Source organism: Colletotrichum jinshuiense, chromosome 6 (genome assembly GCF_051148585.1).
Source record: "Colletotrichum jinshuiense chromosome 6, complete sequence".
NCBI lineage: Eukaryota > Fungi > Ascomycota > Sordariomycetes > Glomerellales > Glomerellaceae > Colletotrichum > Colletotrichum jinshuiense.
In genome coordinates this window covers 59,117-79,503 of record NC_139313.1, presented here as the reverse complement: position 1 = coordinate 79,503, position 20,387 = coordinate 59,117, and the positions used below count along the sequence as shown (strand labels likewise).

The 20,387-nt window shown below is 52.9% G+C and overlaps 6 protein-coding genes across 6 annotated transcripts; 3 read left to right on the top strand and 3 right to left on the bottom strand.

The window, feature by feature from the left end:
- Nucleotides 1-179: 179 nt before the first annotated feature.
- On the bottom strand, nucleotides 180-906 carry EsH8_VI_000019 (increased loss of mitochondrial DNA protein 1; the record flags this gene model as incomplete). Its single annotated transcript, XM_083271272.1, has 3 exons — nucleotides 180-487; nucleotides 558-696; nucleotides 769-906. The coding sequence occupies 3 exons, from the start codon at nucleotides 904-906 to the stop codon at nucleotides 180-182; spliced, it is 585 nt and encodes a 194-aa protein (XP_083126446.1).
- A 447-nt stretch (nucleotides 907-1,353) lies between these two features.
- On the top strand, nucleotides 1,354-2,770 carry EsH8_VI_000018 (protein geranylgeranyltransferase type I subunit CDC43; the record flags this gene model as incomplete). The annotated part of the gene is made up of 3 exons (XM_083271271.1): nucleotides 1,354-2,068; nucleotides 2,125-2,444; nucleotides 2,501-2,770. 3 exons carry the CDS (start codon nucleotides 1,354-1,356, stop codon nucleotides 2,768-2,770), a joined length of 1,305 nt encoding a protein of 434 aa, XP_083126445.1.
- A 384-nt stretch (nucleotides 2,771-3,154) lies between these two features.
- On the bottom strand, nucleotides 3,155-6,139 carry EsH8_VI_000017 (non-specific serine/threonine protein kinase; the record flags this gene model as incomplete). The annotated part of the gene is made up of 7 exons (XM_083271270.1): nucleotides 3,155-3,741; nucleotides 3,961-4,359; nucleotides 4,447-5,484; nucleotides 5,542-5,689; nucleotides 5,760-5,877; nucleotides 5,945-5,973; nucleotides 6,092-6,139. The coding sequence occupies 7 exons, from the start codon at nucleotides 6,137-6,139 to the stop codon at nucleotides 3,155-3,157; spliced, it is 2,367 nt and encodes a 788-aa protein (XP_083126444.1).
- Nucleotides 6,140-7,772: 1,633 nt separating this feature from the next.
- EsH8_VI_000016 (M20 family metallopeptidase) lies at nucleotides 7,773-9,104 on the top strand (the record flags this gene model as incomplete). Its single annotated transcript, XM_083271269.1, has 2 exons — nucleotides 7,773-8,853; nucleotides 8,911-9,104. The coding sequence occupies 2 exons, from the start codon at nucleotides 7,773-7,775 to the stop codon at nucleotides 9,102-9,104; spliced, it is 1,275 nt and encodes a 424-aa protein (XP_083126443.1).
- A 125-nt stretch (nucleotides 9,105-9,229) lies between these two features.
- Nucleotides 9,230-10,393, bottom strand: EsH8_VI_000015 (S-methyl-5-thioribose-1-phosphate isomerase MRI1; the record flags this gene model as incomplete). Its single annotated transcript, XM_083271268.1, has 1 exon — nucleotides 9,230-10,393. The coding sequence occupies one exon, from the start codon at nucleotides 10,391-10,393 to the stop codon at nucleotides 9,230-9,232; it is 1,164 nt and encodes a 387-aa protein (XP_083126442.1).
- A 520-nt stretch (nucleotides 10,394-10,913) lies between these two features.
- On the top strand, nucleotides 10,914-15,593 carry EsH8_VI_000014 (transport protein particle complex II subunit TRS130; the record flags this gene model as incomplete). The annotated part of the gene is made up of 3 exons (XM_083271267.1): nucleotides 10,914-10,947; nucleotides 11,012-13,839; nucleotides 13,896-15,593. 3 exons carry the CDS (start codon nucleotides 10,914-10,916, stop codon nucleotides 15,591-15,593), a joined length of 4,560 nt encoding a protein of 1,519 aa, XP_083126441.1.
- Nucleotides 15,594-20,387: the final 4,794 nt, after the last annotated feature.

The following is a 20,387-nucleotide window of genomic DNA, read 5'->3' as shown; positions in this document are numbered from 1 at the left end:
CGGGTATATATCCTTCCCATGATGCAAGCCATCTGACAAACTCCGCATGATGCAAACGAGACCACACTCAAGGCCACGAACCTTCCCGCCACACTGAGCCAATCTAACAGTGGCCATACTCGACACGCTTGTGACGTCACATCTCGAAGAACGGCACGGCACGCATATCGTCCGTGTACCTAGTAATCGTTCGATTGGCTGGGCCTCCTCTTGTTGTTGCGCGACCGCGCAAACTGTTCTCGCTCCTCGCGCAGGGTCATCCACACCCAAAACCAGCTCAACATCTCGAGGAAGGCAAAGGTCAAGAAGACGCGGTTCTTGAGGCCGTCGCCGCCCCAGGTTGAGGGCGTGTAGCGCGGGTTGTTCACGTGCGCCGAAGGGTGTGCCAAGCGGCCGCCGCGATTCGGGCTGCCGTAGAAGGGAGACGAGGGTCCGAAGAGGAATGTGTAGAGGACAAAGCTGATCGACACGAAGAGGCGAACGGGCGCTGAGTTGAGGAGGTTAGCAAACCAGGTTTCCCCTAAGCCCGTAGAATGCGAAAGGGACAGTGGACTTACCCTGTGTTGCCCAGTGGTGGATCAGCCAGACCTCTTCGGGCATACTCAGTGTAGCGAGGTCGCTGATGCCCATCATGCCGAGCACGGCAGCGAGGAAAGCCAAGGCTGGAGACTTGTTCTCGAAGCTTCGTGCATGGGGCTGGAGTGGGAGACATATTAGGCTCCGAAACATGCGTTGATCTACTGGGGGCGGGGAAGCTCAGAGACTCACCATGCCCATGGATTCGCCCAGGATGAACACCAGGGCCTGGTCGGCGATGGTTGCTGGGTTCGTGAGGAAGAAGAAGGCGAGCGTAACGTGGAAAAGGGAGAGGGAGGTTATGATCGTTTTCGCTGAAATGAGCGCCATCTTTGCGGTTTCTGATGACTTTCCAGCAAAGGTCAAAAGAGGAGTTGCGACGGGCCAGGGAACGAGGAGTAGATCAGGAGAAGCGTCGCAGTCACGTTGGACAAAAAGATGGACATGTCTTATCGGGTGGATGGATGTGAGCTAATCCTGCAGCAGCAAGGCTTATCGAAATGGAGCTTCTCATTCGTCTAAGACATCAGAGTAGTGCGAGGCTTCAGTGGTCTTTTAATGGGTAGCTTCCCTGCTAGTGCACTTCCAGCTCCCCTTAGCTGAGCTGAGCCAAGCCACACAGCTGGGTGGGGGTGGGGTCCTACCCGTCCGATCGTGTCCTGTGCTGGGACGAAGTCCTACCAAGGAGCCTGGAATGTCTTCCCCCACAGCCAATATCTCGACCACGAGATTCTAACGGTTGTCACTGCCGGCAGCTTAGGAACAGCGACGGCCAATATGGCAGCCGAGACAGCCATGCCCCTAGACAAGGCGCGCCACATCAAATACTGGCAGCGTTGCCACAAGTCCTTCCTCCCGCACCAGTACACATCCTCCGACAGCACCCGCCTAGCCCTGTCCTTCTTCATCCTCGCTGCCCTCGACTTCCTCTCCCCGACCGAGCCCTCCAAGGACAATCCGCACCTTCTTACACCAGCAGACCGAGCCAATGCGCGGAATTTTGTACTAGGCCTGCAGCACCCCGGCGGCGGCTTCTGCGGCTCCCCGAATCATGCCTTGCCGACCGAGTTATATGCGGGCTGGGACTTCGAGAAGGGAACGCCCAAGACTAAGCATTCGAGCTCGGCGAACGTCGCGTCAACGTACTTTGGGCTCTTGATATTGGCTATCGTCGCCGATAGTCCCGAGGAGGCCAAGACTGCGTTCCAGGGTGTGAATAGAGTTGCGACGCTGCAGTGGCTAAGGCGGTTACAGCGGTCTGATGGGAGCTTTGGGGAGCTTATCCTTGAAGATGGACGAATTGAGGGAGGTCGAGACATGCGGCTTTGCTACCTGGCCGCCATGGTGCGGTGGATTCTTAGAGGGGACATGGGAGAGGGAGATGAGGACTGGGTTGAGGATATCGACGTGGATGCGCTGGTTGGCCATATTCGTCGCGGGCAAACGTACGACGGTGGTCTCGCGGAGAGCTCCCACCAGAATGAATCTCATGGTACGTCCACGCCATCTAGAATCCCTCGAACATTGGACTGAGCCGTATGTTTGCAGCTGGCTATGCCTGGTGCGCGGTAAGCGCGCTCTGTCTCCTCGACCGACCATCCGAGCAGGGTGCAACCCCGCACCGTAGCGAGACCCTCAAAAGGGGCGTGCCGAACATGTCTTTGCTGCTAAAGTTCCTCGTATACCGCCAGTTCGAGTACCTCGAGAATGCAAACGATTCGGAAGACGCAGACACGGTCAATTTTGTCCTGCCGGAGACGCTGGGCGAGTTGTCGCTAAATGACAGCACGCGGTGTGTAGGGTTCAACGGACGGTGCAACAAGGTCGCGGATACGTGCTACTGTTGGTGGGTGGGTGGAACATTAAAGGTATTGGAGATGGATTCCTCTTACACTGTGGGTATTGCTTGTGCTGACATCTGCAGATGCTGGGCCATGTCGACCTCATCGACGCCGTACCCTCCCGTCGTTTCATTATGAACAAGACACAGCACCTCATTGGCGGCTTCTCCAAGTACCCCGGGGGTCCGCCGGACATCTACCACGGTTTCCTAGGCCTGGCTGCCCTAGCGACCATGGGCGATTCAGAACTCAAGTCATTTGACGCCTCCGTGTGCGCGACGACAGAGACCGTTGACAAGATTGTGATTGCAAGAAAGGGCCTAGCAGAGTCTGCGAGGGCAAGGAAGCAGTAGATATTGCTATAGCGACGTCCGGACCATGGCAATATTCTGGCAGTGCCACGGAAAAAATAACCATGACGGTCAACATCGAATACCGCACATTGACGGCAATGTGGCCTTGTCTTGTATCCATTTTCCCATTGCAAAAAGTATCAGCACCGTCTGTTTAGTACAAGGTATCCTCTAAGTATGGTACATGTCGTCGAAGGGGAAATATACAGAAAATAACACTATGAGAACTTTTGCCTCGGCTCGTTTTTATCGAGCGTGTATGATCAACCAATGTATGATCAAGTTTGTAGAAAAAAGAGAAGGAGAAGAAACAGAAAAGGAAAACAAGGGCAACAGAAGCGGCAATCCCCAGTGCCGTGCTGTTGGAAGGCGGTCAGCGCCATGTCATGTTTGGACTGGCGGAACGATAGCCTTGGGCGTAACCGGGTCAGCATCCTCGTCCGGATTGACCTGTCCTGTCAGGTCCTCTGACTCGCCGTGCTCAATAATTTGCTCTTCAATGCGCTCGCCAGGCCCTCCAATGACGGGGCTGAAGGCATCAACCTCCTCGATCTCCTCTTCCGCCTCTTCCTGTATAGTCACCTCGCCAGATCGACGACCAATGCCGGAAGCACTTGCACTCCGCGAGTGGCTGGACCCGGTGCTTCTTGCGTTGTTACCTCCACCACCGCCGGCGCCGGCGCCGCCAAAGGCTAACATTGGGCCCTTGAAGATGTTTCGCTTCCGCTTGGCAAACAAAATGCCCCCTCCTTGTGCAAAGGGGTTCGGTGAGCCCGGAGCTTGCATCCCAGATGCTGGCGAAGATGGCATACCCTCATTGAACAAAGCAAGAGGGGCAGGAGGGCCAGGTCCGCGCACAAGGCGAATGTTGGACGGGAAAGCGGTGTTTGTCGGAGTGGCAGGGAGAACTTTGACAGAATGGTGAGGTGATTGCCCGCGTTGGAGCGTGTTCTTGGACATTGATGTCGACACTGAGCCATTAGAGCTTGTCGACGAAGCTTTAGAATGAGAATGATGATGGTGGGGCATTGAACGAATAGATGAGACTGATGATGAAGTGGATTTGCGGCCCCGCAGTCCAGCCGAGGAGCGCCGCATTGTGGTGCGAGGTGTCAAGGGAGATGGTGACAGTGATTGTCGCTTGTAAGACGTTGCTATCCGATGAGGCATATGTGAGGGTGTAGAGCCACCACCGGACGCTGGGCTGCCGAAGCCGCCAGTTCCGCCTTGGCCTGGAAGAGCCTTGTTTGCGTGACCGTTGGCTACTACACCACGAGGCAGTCCGGCCTTGGACGATGGTACCCCTGCATCGCTTGTCGGATACTTGCTCGTCTGTGGTCGAGGACTCGTGTCCTTCGAATGCTTGCTACTGCTGCCCGCAACGCTGCCATTTTTATCAACCAGGTTGGGCGTCGAGTGGCTACCCCGCTTGCTGGCGTGCCTGCCCCTACGGGTATTCTCAAAGAACCAGTGCGTCCAGTTCTTCCAGTGGGCAATTATGGCCTGGGACGGCTTCTTCCGGACTTTCTGCTGCGGTTCAGGGGGTCGCTCTGGCGTTCCGTTAGCCGCCAAAGCCTCCGAGGTGGTCACTAGGTGAAGGGTCGAACCCCGAGATCTCGCACTCCGGATGAACCCCTCCTTAGGGGGTGGGACCGGGCGACGATTTCTGGACGTACTGGCAGACCGGATCGAATCCTTGTCGACTGGAGGCGGTGGTTGCTCGGTGTCTGGGCTCCCATTTTCCTTGCTGTGTTCGGGAAGACCTGGCAAATCCCCAAAATCAGAATAGTGAGCGCTTCGCCTTTCTGACCGGCCTCTCATCCGGGGTGTCATGGGGCTTTCTTCGAGCCTGATAAAACGGTTGGTCAGGCCTCCGTCTTCATCGACCTCTTGCAATACAGGTGCAATGCGCTCGAGTCGGCTAGACGCGGCAGATAGACGTCGTAAGCTCCTGTTCTCAGCCTCTCTTTCGCGACGTTTCCTCTCCCTCCGCAGTACTTTCCGCGCCTCCTTTTCAATGAGTAGGGTCCACCAGCCAGCCAAAGCATCACACCGTTGGGAAAGAACACTCTCGATAACCGAGTCGATATCGACGCCTGCGCCTCGCATGCGCTGAAGGGTCTCCTTTTCAAGAGAAGTCGAAAATGGCGGCGGCCGTTGCAGTTTGAGGATCGCTTGCTGTGCTGGCGCATGCTCGGCGAGAAAGGGGTGTGCGAGAATATCGGGCAGAGAAGGTCGGAGTAACGGCCGTTTGGAGAGAAGCGCTTTGATTAACGGAATAGCAGCGAGGGGCAGGTGCTCGGGGAATTTGGGTTCTTCGCCGAGGATTTTCGACCGCGTGATGTTGTCGTCGTCATCATCAAAAGGCAGCTCTCCGCATAGCAGGGCGTAGAGGATGACGCCCAAGCTCCACACATCAACCTTCTCCCCAGCGTACTTCTCGCCCTTGAGCATCTCGGGAGCCGAGTAGCATATAGTACCGCAAAACGTCTGCAAATGGTTCGACTTGCCTTCGTACTCTCTCGTGAAGCCGAAATCCACCAACTTCACATTTTCGTGCTTGTCGAACAAGATATTTTCAAGCTTCAGATCGCGGTGGACACATGATTGCTGATGTACGTATGCGACGGCGCCAACAAGCTGGGCAAATATCTTTTGAACTTTGTGGATGGGAAGCGGGCCGTGTTCGAGGAGGTAGTTGTAGAGCTCGTCACCTGTGGGGATTTGGTTAATCTCAACGTTGTGTTGGACGCAATGCATATATAGCCTACCAGCGCAATATTCCAACACCAACCAAACTAGGTTCTCCGTAACTATAACCTCGTATAACCTCGCGATGTGGGGGTGGACAAATTGTCGGTGGTGATGAATCTCTCGCGCGAGGTTCGAGTCACCTTTGTTCGCGGACTTGAGAACGACCTACGCAGAAACTTGTCAGTGTTGCTGTCGAGGGCAGACCGCTACCCCGGGCGTCGTCGCGCTGGCTTACCTTGGAGCCATTGGTGAGCTTGTGGGTGGCCAAGTAGACCTTGCCAAAGGAGCCCTTTCCAATCAGGCGGCCGAGGGTGTAGTTGCCAACAGAGCCGAGGTCTTTGTTGGAGAATTCACTGCAGAAAGAGATGATCAGCTTCAGCCAGGTGATGGGGCGGATAGGTGTAAGCGCCGGGGACTTACTCAAGAAGCTCCTGGTACGAACGAGCAAGCTGCTGAAGCGTTAGACACGAGGAACGGCGCTGGTAGACTTGGACGCAGGGCAATTGGTTGGGCAGGTAAGTGGGCAACCGAGGATTCGCGGCGAGGGGCGGGCAGTGGGCAACGCACCTTGGCCTTTCGACCCAGGGCCTGGGAATTCCCTCGATTCGCCTGCATCCCTTCGCGAGGCGATGACTAGCTCGTCAAAGCCGACCGAAGCGAAGCCCGGCGTCGGAGGCGGGTTCGAGCAAGACACACGGCAACTCGAAGGTCGGAGATGGGCCCGGGCGGGCGTGAGGAGGTTTAGGATCGACGTCTCGGAAGCCCACAGTGGCGCGCAAAGGGTGCCAGCTGCATCTAGGATGGGGATAATGAGAGCAATGGGTCGGACGGGGTCGAATGCGCGTCGCCGGGAATCGTGGGGAGCGTTGCGGCGCTGCAATTGAAGCTGTTGTTTGGCGTAGGCAGAAAACCTCAAGGGTCGTCGGAGGCGATGGATGGCTGGGGGGTTGCTGAGTTCACGAACAGTCCTGGTAGTCAGGCAAGCGAGGCAAGGCGAGGCAAGGCGAGAATGGACCAGGGGCCTGGGCTGGCGAGGTACCTTATCCAGCAGCGCTCCAGTGTCTGTCCAGCCCCCAGACAGGCAAGGAGCAGCGTGAGGCACGACCCTGACTTGACGGGAGGGTCAAGTGGGTCCTGGGCGCAATCTCTGTGTGGAATTTTAGTGGACGGAGTGGCTAGGACCCGTCGAAATTCCAGTAGCAGGTCTGGGGAAGAACGGGCGGCCGAGTCCGCTAAAGCAGCCTGCCTCCTGGAATCAACGGTTGCAAGATTCCATGCCCGTGGTGCTGCAGCTGCAGCTGCGGCTGCAGCATCGCTTGGTCGCCTGGGGCCCGCCCCTACAACGATGCTACCTGGAAACCTTGGGGGCGACAATGGCCTGGCTTTGATGTGCCCTCGGGCTACTGGGGCTGAGTAAGCTGTGTCCATGTACTGTGTTGTCGTAGCAAGTACTGGGTGCGTACTCTTTGTACTGAAGGTTAGCAGAAATGCACTCTACTGCTGATCGCAAACAGCTCGGCCGGGTACAGACATCCATCTGGACGGCCATGACGATCCGTGTCCCAGCTCCATTCCCAAGGGCTTCGACAAAGAGGGTGTGTGGCATGAGAAGGCAGCATGGAAAATGGGGTGCTCCGAGATAGAGTTTCAAAATGCTTTGCCTCGTGGCAAGTTGAAGCTGCTGTCATGTGCTGCTATCGCTGCCAACAAATGTGCTTGTGCAGTAGCCATGTCTCTCACCGAGTCGTCCGCCGGCGTCGTCAAGCGGAGTCGATCCGAGCTCTGCATCGGCATCGGCCAATACTGGCCCACAGAGATCACAACACACCCACAACAACGGATCTCACATATTTGGTACAGCCAGCCGACTCCGGCCTTCCACATGCATCCATTGTTGCGAGAGCCGGGACATCGTTTGACACCAGCAGCTCAACGTTCCTCAGCGAGGAGACGAAGCTTGGATCACCTCGTGAGCAAGCGGAAGTATGGGGGTGGCTGGTGCTATGTCTGGCCCCCTGTGGCTGCAGCCAATGGCGGGACATCGGGATGCAATGACCTCATTATCGCCCGCTTCGGAGGATCCCCGTTACTTCGACCCGTTTCCACTTTCTCCTTCCGACACCGCTCCGTTTGCGATAACTAGAGCCATTATCACGTCGGGAGCCATTAGAGGCGCACCACTTCACCAATTGAGTGCGGCCACTTTCATTCCGACATCTCTAGTTCGTCTCCTGGGCCCAAAACCAGAATGCACGCCTCTCAGTTTTTGGCCTTTGGCTTTTTGCTTCGGTTGGCTGCCGCCTCCCGCATTCAGCAACCCCTCGGCGCCGATGCTTCCCCGCTGACGCTGACGCCTCACGGCCCGGCTACGGCCCCCAGCTCCTCCTCCTCCTCCGCACCCTCTTGGCGCGACGACCTCATTTCTCTGCATCGTTCTCTCATTGAGATCCCATCGATCTCAGGCAACGAGAGCGCCGCTGGAAAATTCTTGGTAGACTACCTGACTGGTCGGGGCTATGTCTCGTCCCTTCAGTTTCTTCCTCCACGCGACAACAACACCGACGAGACCCCACGCTTTAATGTTCTGGCCTGGAAGACGAACCAGCGCCAGCCCAAGCCTCGCGTCGTAGTCACCTCGCACTACGACGTTGTACCGCCTCACATTCCCTACGGTATCTCCGATGCAGAGATCACTCCCGACACCCGCATTAGTGGCAGAGGGAGTGTGGATGCCAAGGCCAGTGTTGCTGCGCAAATCATCGCCCTCGAGGACTTGTTCGCTTCCAGCAAAGTCAACCCTGATGATATCTTGCTTTTGTTCGTCATAGGCGAGGAGGACCGGGGCGATGGAATGCGCTTTTTCTCCGACTCGTTGCAAGAGGCCGACCCGCCTGTGCAGTTCGAGTCTGTCATCTTTGGAGAGCCCACCGAGAATAAGCTAGCCTGCGGGCATAAAGGTGGTGTCTTTTGTGATATCTCGGCCAAGGGCGTTGCCGGCCACTCTGGATACCCCTGGCTGGGCAAGTCAGCTAACGAGATCATGATCAAGGCTCTAGCCAAAATCATTACGACGGATCTCGGAAGCACCGACAAATGGGGCAACACTACCGTGAATGTTGGTCAGTTTAACGGTGGCGTTGCGCAGAATGTCATTCCCGCCTCTGCTCTTGCCAGGATTGCGGTCCGCGTTGCCATTGGCCCCGAAAAAGACGGCGGCAACATTGTCAAGAACAGGATCCAGAAAATCATTGATGAAACCGATGCTGAGTCGCTTGAACTGACTTGCACCCACGGCTACGGAGTTGTTGAAGCCAACTGTGATGTCAAGGGTAAGAGATACAGAACTCTTCATATACCTTGCGCGAGCGCCCGCTAACCCTGGCCAGGCTTCGATACGCTTGTGGCCAACTATGGCACTGACATTCCCAACCTGAAGGGGTCTCACACGCGCTACCTTTATGGACCAGGCACTATCTTGGTTGCTCACGGCCGCGATGAAAACATTACAGTGGCTGATCTCGAGGAGGCCGTGGGAGGTTATCAGAAGCTAATCTTGCATGCTCTCGAGGACTCCGCCTAAGCCCATTGACCAAAGGAACCTTAATGTTATCATTACACCATGTTGTCTATAGATTTCATCTAATCGTAAACCAACGTTGGTCTGCAGCCCCCACATATGACATGTAAATCCGGGGAAAGAATCCATTACTGGCCAACCGTCTTAGCCCATCGCTCTGGCATGATGTGACGGAAATCAAACTGGCCCTCAGCATTCTTGACCACGGCGCCCTTCTCTGTGACAACAGCGTCAATTAGATCGTGCGGCGTCACGTCAAAAGCAGGATTCCAGACGTTGATGCGCTGATCGGCTGTCGCAACGCGAACTGTTTGGGCAGCGAGCACATTGCCATCAGGCTGGACGACAGCACCGGAGATTTGTGTCAGCTCCTCGCTCTTGCGCTCCTCGATCTTGATGCCCGCCCCAGTCTCGGTCTCCAGGTCGATACTGGTGGTGGGGGCCGCAACGATAAACTTGACACCGTGGTGCTTGGCCAGGACAGCCAATTGGTAAGTTCCAATCTTGTTGGCGGTGTCACCGTTGCGGACAACACGGTCAGCCCCGACAATGACGGCGGAAATGTTCATCTTCTCCTTCTGCAGTGCAAAGAGCGCTGCGGCCATGGAATCCGTAATCAGCGTGCTAGGGATCTTCTCGTACACGAGCTCAAAAGCCGTCAGTCTGCTGCCCTGGTTGTATGGCCTGGTCTCGGTGCAGTAGGCGTGCTGGAGGAGGTCATTGGAGAAAAGAGTCCGGATGATGCCGAGGGCGGTTCCATGGCCAGATGTTGCCAGCGAACCCGTGTTGCAGTGGGTAAGAACAGAGATTTTGGAGTCGGGCGATGCATTGGCTACATCCTTCAGCCATTGGGCTCCGTGGTCGCCGATGGACAAGTTAGTCTGGAGATCCTTTTGCAGGATCTTTTCGGCCTCGTCGATGTAGGCAGCGATGATGGCCTGGGAATCTCCCTGAGAAACGGACCGTACGCGGGCCTTGAGTTGATTGATGGCGTTGGTCAAGTCGACAGCGGTCGGTCTACTCTCCTTGAGATAATCCAGACGCGAATCGATGTAAGAGACGGTATCTTGCGCGGATGTGGCTTTGCAACTTCCGTTGTGGAGTTCCACAGCATGAGCGAGAGCGGCAACAATGGCGATGGCCGGGGCGCCGCGGACCCTCATTGACTTGATGCAGTCGAAAGCCTCTTCGCTTGTTGAGACTTCATCGTAGTGGAATTCGTGGGGGAGTCTCAGCTGGTCGAGGACCTCAAGACGACCCCGGGTGTACTTGACGGCTTGAAGGCCAGACATGATGTGAGCTTTGGTAAAAGAATCTAAGAATATTGTCGGAAAACAAGGGTATCACCAAGAGCAACCTCCCGAGTATCAGGCGCAAAAATAAACGTATGGCGCAGTCTTTCTCGGGCGAGGGGCAACTTCATACAACCCAAAAATTCTGCCGTGCCCCTCCGTTGGCGTGCAGCAAGCGGCGTCATCTTGGACCAATCAATCTGACAGGTGGACACACACCGCTCTCGGCGAATTATCGGGACCTGAGCTCTCCTGTAATGCACTCGAACGTGGAAAACAAGGGTGCCGTAGTTGCGGTTACTGGCTAGAGTACTCCACACCGCTGCACACCACGCGCAGCTGTACCCATCGGTCGCCTAATTCCATGACCGAGGAGTGTGTCTCCACAGAAGCTCTAACCTCACCGAGTTGTACACCTTGCAACGGCACTACCGCAGCACCCACCTCCGCAGCCGTAATTTGTCTAATGCCGCCGCGACGGACCATGTAATTAAAGCCCAAATTGGAGGAGCCGTTCAAGATGGAGCGGCCTTTTTCAACCTCCAAAGTTACAGGTAAGTTGCGCGACGGCGCAAATTGTCAGTTCGTGTCTTTTCCAACTAATCATGCGCATCGCAGTCGAGTACTTCGACCCCCACGACGTCTACAAACTCGTGGCTCCGGGCCTCGTCCCTCGATTGCCCCTTCGAAACCTCCATTGGCAATCGCATGCAGGACCTTTGCGCTCTATCGATACTCTCCACGTCGAGCTCATCCCCGCTGGCGGAGAGCAGGCTGCCCCTAGTTCGCCCACCGTTTCTCCTTCGCTCCGACGCTCAGCCAGCGCCAGTGTCAAAGACGATGGTTTCCAGACACAGTCTGTTGGCGGGAAGAGCGTGTCTTCAGACACTACCGAAGCTCCCACTGCAACTGCGCGCCAAACTGGTAGGGAACGGCGCCATCAGATACCCGGCCTGAGGCGGACGCCCTACCTCAAAGTTCTGCTAGTTCGATGCGACGACAGCGACACGTACAAGTCCCAAACGAGGGCCGAGATTCGAGACTGGATCAAGGAAAATACGCCTCCTTCGCAGTCGACGCGGAAGCTGAATACGCAAGAGAATCACGATGCCTTCGAGTTCCTGATTGTCCACGTCGTGATACCTAACACCTTTGCTGCGAACCAACCCAGAGTCAGCGGCAAGGGACCCGATGCCGCCGACAAGGCGAGGACGTCCAGATGGGGCTCCGGTTCCTCCACACTCCTGGAGAAGTTGCGCTCAGATTTCAACAGCTCTAGCAAGGGCTCGACCGATCGCGTCGCCCAGATCCGGATCGGCATCAACGATGTCCCATATGACGTGCTCCCACGCGTAGTCCCTGCCACCCCGACCGGCTACACCGAGTCACGCCAGGATGCAGAGAATGCATGGGAAGATCTCATCGGAAAGTTCAAAGAGCTGATACTGTTGTCCTTCGACATGCGAGTGTCCCAGTACGAGGAGGATATCAAGGAGAAAGATGCACAACGCGTTCTTCCAGGCTGGAATTTCTGCACATTCTTCATCCTGAAGGAGGGATTGGCGCGTGGCTTTGAAAGCGTTGGATTAGTGGAGGATGCCCTAGTTGGCTATGACGAACTCAGCGTTGGCCTTGACACAGTTGTCCAAGAACAGGCGACGTCTGGAGATGCCGAGAGGCATGTCGGCTCTTTGTTGAGCCATACGGATGACCTTGTTAGGCGCGCCGAGGACGCTGTCATGGCCCTTGTGGCCGAAGATGGGACTTTGGAAGATGACCAAACGGTTGACCTTCAAGCGTCCAACGCCCCCAAAGCCGACAAGTTCGACGAAATTCCCATCAGTTCGACGAAAAAACCCTATCGCGAAATGATCGTCGCCAATAACGTTTCTGTCTTTGACTTCCGCTGCTACATCTTTGCGAGACAAATCTCCTTGCTACTTCGCCTTGGTAATGCTTGGTCCACTCGAGAGGAACTCCTAGCAAAGCTTAGGGAGCAGCAGGAGTCAGTTCTCCATGGTGTTGCTCCACGTGCCCCGCCTCCTAAACAAACCGAAGAGTCTGAGAACTTGTCAATGCTAGCGGAGATTTGTCGTCGGACATTGGAGTTCGTCCCGGCTGTCTCGCAAGTCATGAGAGCAGATATCCTGGTGGCATTGAGAAACAGGCATACGGATGAGGACCCCTTCACTGTCAATCCTATCTTGGCCGAAGCAATCGACAACCTGGTGGCATCCTTTGCTTTCTCTATTGCACAGCAAATTCTCGCGCAGACCTCTACGAAGGCACTCCCTATTCCACCTTCTACCCTCACCCCTACCGATGGCCATGAGCCCAAGTCATCTATTCCGGAACTCAAGACTATGATGCACCCTGCTCGAAACTCTTCTCTGCGTGTGGGAACAAACACGAGACAACCTCCCAGTCCTGGTATCTTTCCCGGCGCAAGACGGCCTAGCGTTGAAGATGCAACGGCTCCCAACGCACAGTTCTTAAAGGCTGGGCTGGAAGAACTAGCTGCGCGTCGTGCCGAGCTCTATGCTCTCTCCAGGAATATTCTGCAAGGCAGCGGAAAGAAGCGGGGCTGGGATATCGGATGGACATCGGCGCCTGTGTTCGGGGACATAGACAGTAACGATTTTGAGGATGTCAATCTTGACGTTGATGATGAGAAAGAGTCAAGACCAGACGACGCAGAGCCAGCTTGCATAGGGCTAGCAGGCATCGAGAATGGCTTGTTGTACGCTGCTCTTGATACCAGAGACGACTTTTACCGCCTCTACGAGACACTTACCGACAAAGCCCTGCGTCACTACACTGTTGCTAATCACACCCATGCAGTCAAGACCAGCATGGCTGATCTCGCCGTATTGAAATATCACCTTGGCGAGTACGGTCCTGCTGCATCATTCTTCTACATGACAACGCCTTTTTTCGGAGAGAATAGCTGGAGTCTACTGGAGTTGTCTATGCTCGTCATGTACTCTCGGTGTCTTAAAGAACTCCAACGGAAGGATGAATTTGTCCGCGTGGGGCTGAAGCTTTTGACGAAAGCAGCTGCAGCAGAGAACGAAAAACTACAACAAAAAAAGACGTTATCAGTTGGTCCTCGTACGGAAGTCCAGCATCCCGAAACGAGTGCCATCAGCGGCTTCCTGGACGAGGTATTGAGTGTGGCGAACACACTCTCAAACGAAGTGAGGGTTCCTTTGGGTCACCTATTCACACAAGTCGAGGTGGTTGGATCCCCTGAGTATCACAACGGAAAGGACTGTTTCTCTCTCACAATCAAGCTGAGGAGTCTGCTCATAGATGACCTGAGGTTGGAGAAGGCCGCAATCCGGTTATCCAGGACCACGCCCGGAGGGTCGAAAGAGGTTTGGCTAAATACTTCAGAGGCCAACACACTCAAGCCGGGGATTAATAAGCTGCGGCTTGTCAGTGCGGTAAGTGTGGTTTCTCTATATTATGACATTGGGGGGGACCAACTGACAACCGGCAGACAAACGTATCTGGGCAATATAAGATCGACCGTGCAGATCTAATTTGCCACAAGGTTGATCTTCATTGGGAGCGTGATGTGAATCAGACACCAAGCAAGACGGCGCATATCTTCCGTGCGCCTGATTTGGAACTCTACCGCCCAGCAGGAGGCCTGAGCTGTCGACTTACGGCAGCGAGAGATATCCAGCTCGATAAGAACAACTCCGTCGACCTTGAACTGTCGACAGGCTGGAATTCTATAAACTCCTGTGAACTCTCGGTGAAGCCATCAACTGGCGGTCTCAGAATCACGTCTACAGAGGCAGAATTCCTAGGGCCTGCGTTCGAGTATAAAAAACCCCTGGAAGCAGGACTCTTCCGTTTTGGAAGCATATCTGCCTCGTCCACTATTAAGATGCGCTTTCCATACACCATTGAGCAAGACGTTGCGAGTATTTCGGCCAGAGTTGAAATGACCTACACAACAGATGACGGCACTTATCATTATTCAAGCGTCTTCTCAATCCCTGTTGCGCTCGCGTTGGGCGTCAATGTACAGGATGTGTTCAAACATAAGGCCTTATACTCACGATTCAGTGTTTCGACTGCCTCTTTTAGCCCACTGAAGCTGTTCAAAACAGAACTCCTCGACTCGGACGTTTTCGAGGCTCACTCTGCAGCTTCGCCCAACAAGTCTGTTTTGGTCTACCCGAAACAACCGGCCAGCCTGCTTTACAAGATTACCCGTAAAAGCACGGGCAGCATCACACCAAAGACCCAACGGACTTTATACCTCAAACTTCACTATAGCGTGCTTTTGGACGAGATTGCCGCCCTTGTCGAAAAGGTGTTGGAAGAAGCCATCCGTGAATCGCCCCTGTCAACGTTTTCGGCCTTATTGATCAATCGCGTACTGGCAGAGGTGCAATCTGGACTTACTGCATATGATCTAGAACGTGCCGCCATCCTAGGGGAGGTCCCGACAACGTTCATCTCATCCTTACTTTCAAATAACCCCTTTTTTGGTCTGGGACCAGTCCCGGGATCTGGAGACGATGCCTCAACAGCGCTGAAAACCTTCCTTCAGGACTGGCAGTCAAACCATCCAAAGTTGGCCATCAAGGAGGTAGATTCGGCAAGCCGATCTATTATTATCCCCGTTGATGTGCCTTCAATTCCCGTCTTCCACTCAGTCGACATTCAGCTTCCACCGCCTGAAGAGCAGCTTGCTGGCCCAACGGTGGCCGCCAATCAACTCCTCTCCGCCAACTTGCGGCTGCGGTGGACACGCATTTGGGACACAGCTGTCAGCGATGGCAAGGGTATCAACAGGGACTATGAGTTCAGTTATGATGTCACGGGCCCGGGCGATATGTGGCTTATTGGTGGCCGAAGACGGGGGAATTTCAAAAGTTTGGGCGTTGATAAGAGCGACGCCAAGTTTGGGGAGTCGGAGTTGCATGTGCCGGTACTTCTGGTTCCGTTACGTGAGGGAAGACTGCCGTATCCCAATGTTGAGATACGTGAGGTGAAGAAGGAAGAGAGTGATGAAACAGCTGGACATCACGAGATCGATTATCAAAACATAGGAGAGACGGTACGCGTGGTGGCTGACCTGCAGAGAGTGACATTGAGTCTGGACGCCAGCGGACCCAGTGGCGGCCCACTGGTGCTCGAGAGCGAGCGGCGTGAGTTCCAGGGCCGCATTTTGATGTAGATAGTCTATAAGCCACCAGCATCTCGGTCAGAGACGAGCCTCGCTTGTCAACTGGACACCTCTATCTCGCTTTGCCGATGACCAAATCCCAATTTCTACCTCGAACAATGTCGCGCGACTTCTTCAATGGGGAGTCTATGTATGCATGCCGAGGCGTACATAGAATGTGGGGCTTAGAATTATTGCCAACGTCTTCGGCGTTGCCGTTCCGCAACCCTAGCAGTTGGAGCAAGGTCGTGTTGCCCGATGAGCTCACGTGCACAGCCGTTCCACTATTTGGCTTCTCAATGACCAACGAAACTGAGACGCAACCAACGAGAGGAGCCCCGCTCTTCGTACCCAACTAACAAGTTTCCACTATTGGGCCAAGGCCCAAGATAGGAAGGATGTTGGCATTGACCTCATTCCTCGGAACCGCCTTGCACTTGCTGTGCCGTTGTACGAAGGGTGTTAGTGTTAGCCGGTATAATCGTCCATCGAGTGATTCGTTGTTACCCTGGTAAAGCGGATCATGCGGCTACAGTAACACTGCCACTTAGCCACAGAACGTGCATGTTGGTCTTTCGAGAAATAAGTCCCATGACATGCTGTTGCAATCGGCACGCAGAAACCAAGCTTGCTCGCAAAGCCTATTTAACTCCCTAATAGCTCGTTCAAGCTTTTTCACAAAACACATTTCCGCCACCAACCATATACTGGAAGCTCTACCTACCTACACCTTAAATCAAACCATCTCCATCAAACCAGACATAGCCCGTCTGCCCGACATCGAATACAATATGCTTGACCAACTCACCAAAACCGAAAGCCAAACCCCACTTGTCTCGCAAAACACAAACGAGTCTAAGTTGGCGACACCCAAAACAAAAAAGTCACTGTTCCAACGGCTCCAAGACTCGAAAAGAGGCCAGATCTCCGAGGAGGACGTACTCAAATACACGGGCAAGACGAAGGAAGACATCACGGAATGGGCCAAAGACCGTCCCGGCGTGGGTAGAAATCAAACCAACACCCAGCGCAAGATCGGCGACTTGGGGTATGCACAAGTAATGGGTTTGTGTGGGACGATTTATTAAAACTATCTTCGACATTCGAGCTCTGACAGCGGAAATTTGGAACGGAATTATGGTACGGAAAATGTTGGGATGTGATTAAAATGGTAGAATATTCTGGAGAGGTAAAGTTGAATTACGGATAATTTGCAGTCTCTATAACTACATCAAGATCATAGCACCAAGTGAATCTCTTAAAGTGTATTTGAGTTGGAGAAACAAGGGACAAAGTATCTCTTCATGAGACACGCTCTCTAACTCTTCCCTTAAGTTTCTTTAGTATACAAATGAGTTTTGAATATACTAGCTACAGTGTAGTGAGTCTGACCTGTAAAATGTTGAGGTGCACATTAACTACCAGCAAGCTCAGTAGCCTGCCGTTCAAAAATGAGACGACAAGAAACAACATTCAGTTGCATACATACAGATCAATTTTCTTGTAATGTTCATTTTGCTTCGAGATGTTTTGTCCGGATTCAGGCTAGATCCCTTCATAGATGGCTGAGAGCCAACCCGCGGATACCAACTCAATTTCATGCTTTGCTAAGAAATAGCAAGGGTAGTGTTGGAATCACAGGTTACCCGGGAGGTAATCGTGCCTAAGCAACGATCGGTGACGAAAGGTTAAAACTGGTACTGTATTCTGGTGGTTGTATATCTGTGTGTAGAAGAAGAAAGTAGGTAGGTTGGCAGCAGCAGCAGCAGTGAAGATATCGTTGTTGGCAGCCCGGAGGTTGGATCTCCGGGTTCCGCTGCCGGCTGCTGCTGCTGGCCAGCTCCCTGTATTCTGGCTGAGTAATCCAACAGGTAGTCTCGACTTCTTTGTTATCGACGAGGCGAGGCGTCTATGCCTATAGCAAAGCGAAAAGATCTAGTCATGGAGCCAATTAGATTCGTTTTGTTATAACAATTTTTTTCTTTTGACAAACGCAAGATAAACTGTAAACAATGCGTGAAATAAATGACTGTCGGTGTATCAAGATATCTCTTGACTTCCGCGCTCTTCTCTTAGAAGTAGGTGAGCAAGTAAAACCTGTTTCGTTCCTAATAACTAATGCCACAAGAATAGAAACATAGTAACGGAGCATCACCAACTGCTTCTTTTATTTGGCGACAAGGCCTAAGTTACAATACATCTAATATCTTGACACCGTACTCCTGATAAGGTTTTTTTTCTAAGCCATGCTTATCGACGATGGATTCACTACCTTAAGCAGTTTTCGTCAATTGGTGCATTAATTCGTTTTGGTACGATTTTCAAAGCTACCTGTGGCGTTACTGAATATTGATAATTTTTTGAAAGAATCCCTCCTTTATCAGCTCATCAAACTGAGATCGCGACCGTCCCGTTTCACATATAACGACCCTGAGGTCGTTAGCAGGAGTAAATCAACCTCACATTCATTTCCAGTTACTTATTTTAAAGATATTAGCATGCAGCCCTTTCTTTCATCAATGTGATGTTATTTTGCGGGTGACTATGCTGACGTGTTGGTACCTATTTTGTGGCCTAGACATAAAGCCGAATTGGAAGGGAATGCTTGTACGGATAACCGGTGGCGAGGTTTGTCGAGGCGACGGAAGGTTAAAAAGTGGGCGGTTTCACTTGGTTGATGCACGGCGAAGCACAGCTCTATTTCTGGGCAGAACATCGAGGACACTGCCTAGCAGAAGGGTTCCCCTGTTCGCTCCGTAAACTTCGCAACTCGTTTCTTCAACTGATCTTCAGGGCCCTCTTGCGACATATCTTAAGACGAATGAACAAGGATATAGAAAGGTTAATACTTAGGAATCAGGGGGTCGGCCCTGTGATTGCGGTTCCGCCCTTAGCATCTTCACCGTATTTCCTCGCATCAAGCACTTATGATTGTGCTACTAACATAAGAGCCTGACCTAATACAACGGATAACGTAAAAAATAGGAGTTAGATGCACTCATTAGTCAGTTATTAAAGGCCCAACACACTATTTCCCTGCTGCACGGAAATGTTATGACACCTGACCCAGCAGTCAGTCGAGTCAAAGCCCCCAGAGCAAAGCCTCCCGTCAAAGCTCTCGACGTAGCACCATGTCAAAATGTGGGCTGTCTGAGTTTCAAGCCTGGCCCAGAACATTGGGACACCTACTCAAGACGGAACAAAGAGAGAACAATGCGGATGCCAATTCCTCATGTCAGAGTACAGCCAGAGGAGAATGCATTTAGAGTTCAGGACTAGAAATAAAGTTCAGGGCAATGCTTCTTTACTCAGTACCTGCCATCGAAGACACGTATTGGATCAGACTTACTTTAGCAGGGCATCATATGCCTCCTACATCCTTCCTCTTCTTTAAGTATCAGTGTATTTCAAATTGAACATTTTCTGCTCCTGGATGTAGTGGCAATTTTTCGAAGTCACCAAAAAGTGCGAGTTGGAACGCAAAGTTGACATTGGAAAATGTTCGCGACTCTTCGAACTGAAGACCGGGATGGGGAAGTCATTTGCATATCGAGCACGAATCAGTTACCACAGCCTGGTCAAAATCAGAATCATTTTGCCTGCGATGGGTGCCGATCCAAGAAGGTCGGTCATCGTCGAGACCCCAAAAGAATTGGGCTAACCCTTCACCAAATTTAGTTGAGATGCACAGGACACAGATTTGGTTGCCAGCGTTGTCGAGACCGAAATCTTGCCTGCACATACTCCAATAACTCGCAACCTAGACGGCGCAAAGTTGGGAGACTATCAGCACCACAAAGAAATAATCCCAATGAAATTCCTACAACACCAGCACCGGAAGAATTGATTGTTATTTCCCATTTGTCCAAAGAAGATGCAAAGACGGCCGCTTCAAGACAACCTTCAGGTCCACCAGCACTTCAAGATATCAGACTCGAACAAACTCTCTCACCGGCACGAGCCGAGGTGGACAGGGATTCCCAGGTCACAAACTTGGCAACTCAGTCACCTATCTTCGTCAGCTCGGACGAATCATCTGGTATTCGACAGAGTGAAGAACCGTCGGGCACCCCTCCAGACTTCCATGATTTGACTTTACCGGATTATCTGGATTCAAGTTTGCGCGATTTTGATATGGAAGAATTGATCGAAGCCGATGTCTCCCTCTCAGATCAGAACAGTGGAGAATTTGAGTTAGAAAGTGCTTTTGCATCTAGCCCATCCTCAGACGACAAAGAAGTCACCCGAGAAAGCAGTTTCGCAACAAGTAATTCGTCATCAGGTTAGTGGATGCCTTTCTCAAGTTTATCTTGTAAACTTGATCCGCCGATCTCCACCTGTTACTTGCAGAAAGCCATGCTGATACAGGTCTAGATGATATACAATGGGATTTGGCACAGAATTCTAAAAAGAAGCGTGCAAACGAACATCGCTCTCATGAATTTGTCTCGGCGAAACGGGCTTCATCAAACATGTCACCACAAGGTGTCAACTCCACCGTTCCTTTTGCGACTCGTCTGGAGTCGAGCAACCATACCCCAGGACTTTCGGCTACGATAAATACCTACCAGGCACGAGAGAGTCCCGCCCCTAGAACAGGGACACAGTCAAAGAACACAACCCCCTGTCGTTGTATTGGCGTGACCCTTACACTTCTCGAAAAAATACAAAGCCACAGCAAAGTAACCAGCTTCTGCATGGCAGAAAAGTCTTTACATTCACTCAAAAGGTCAATCTCACAATGTCAAGCAATTTCGAACTGCCACTCCTGTCGGAACCCATCAAGGGTAATGACATTTTCAATCC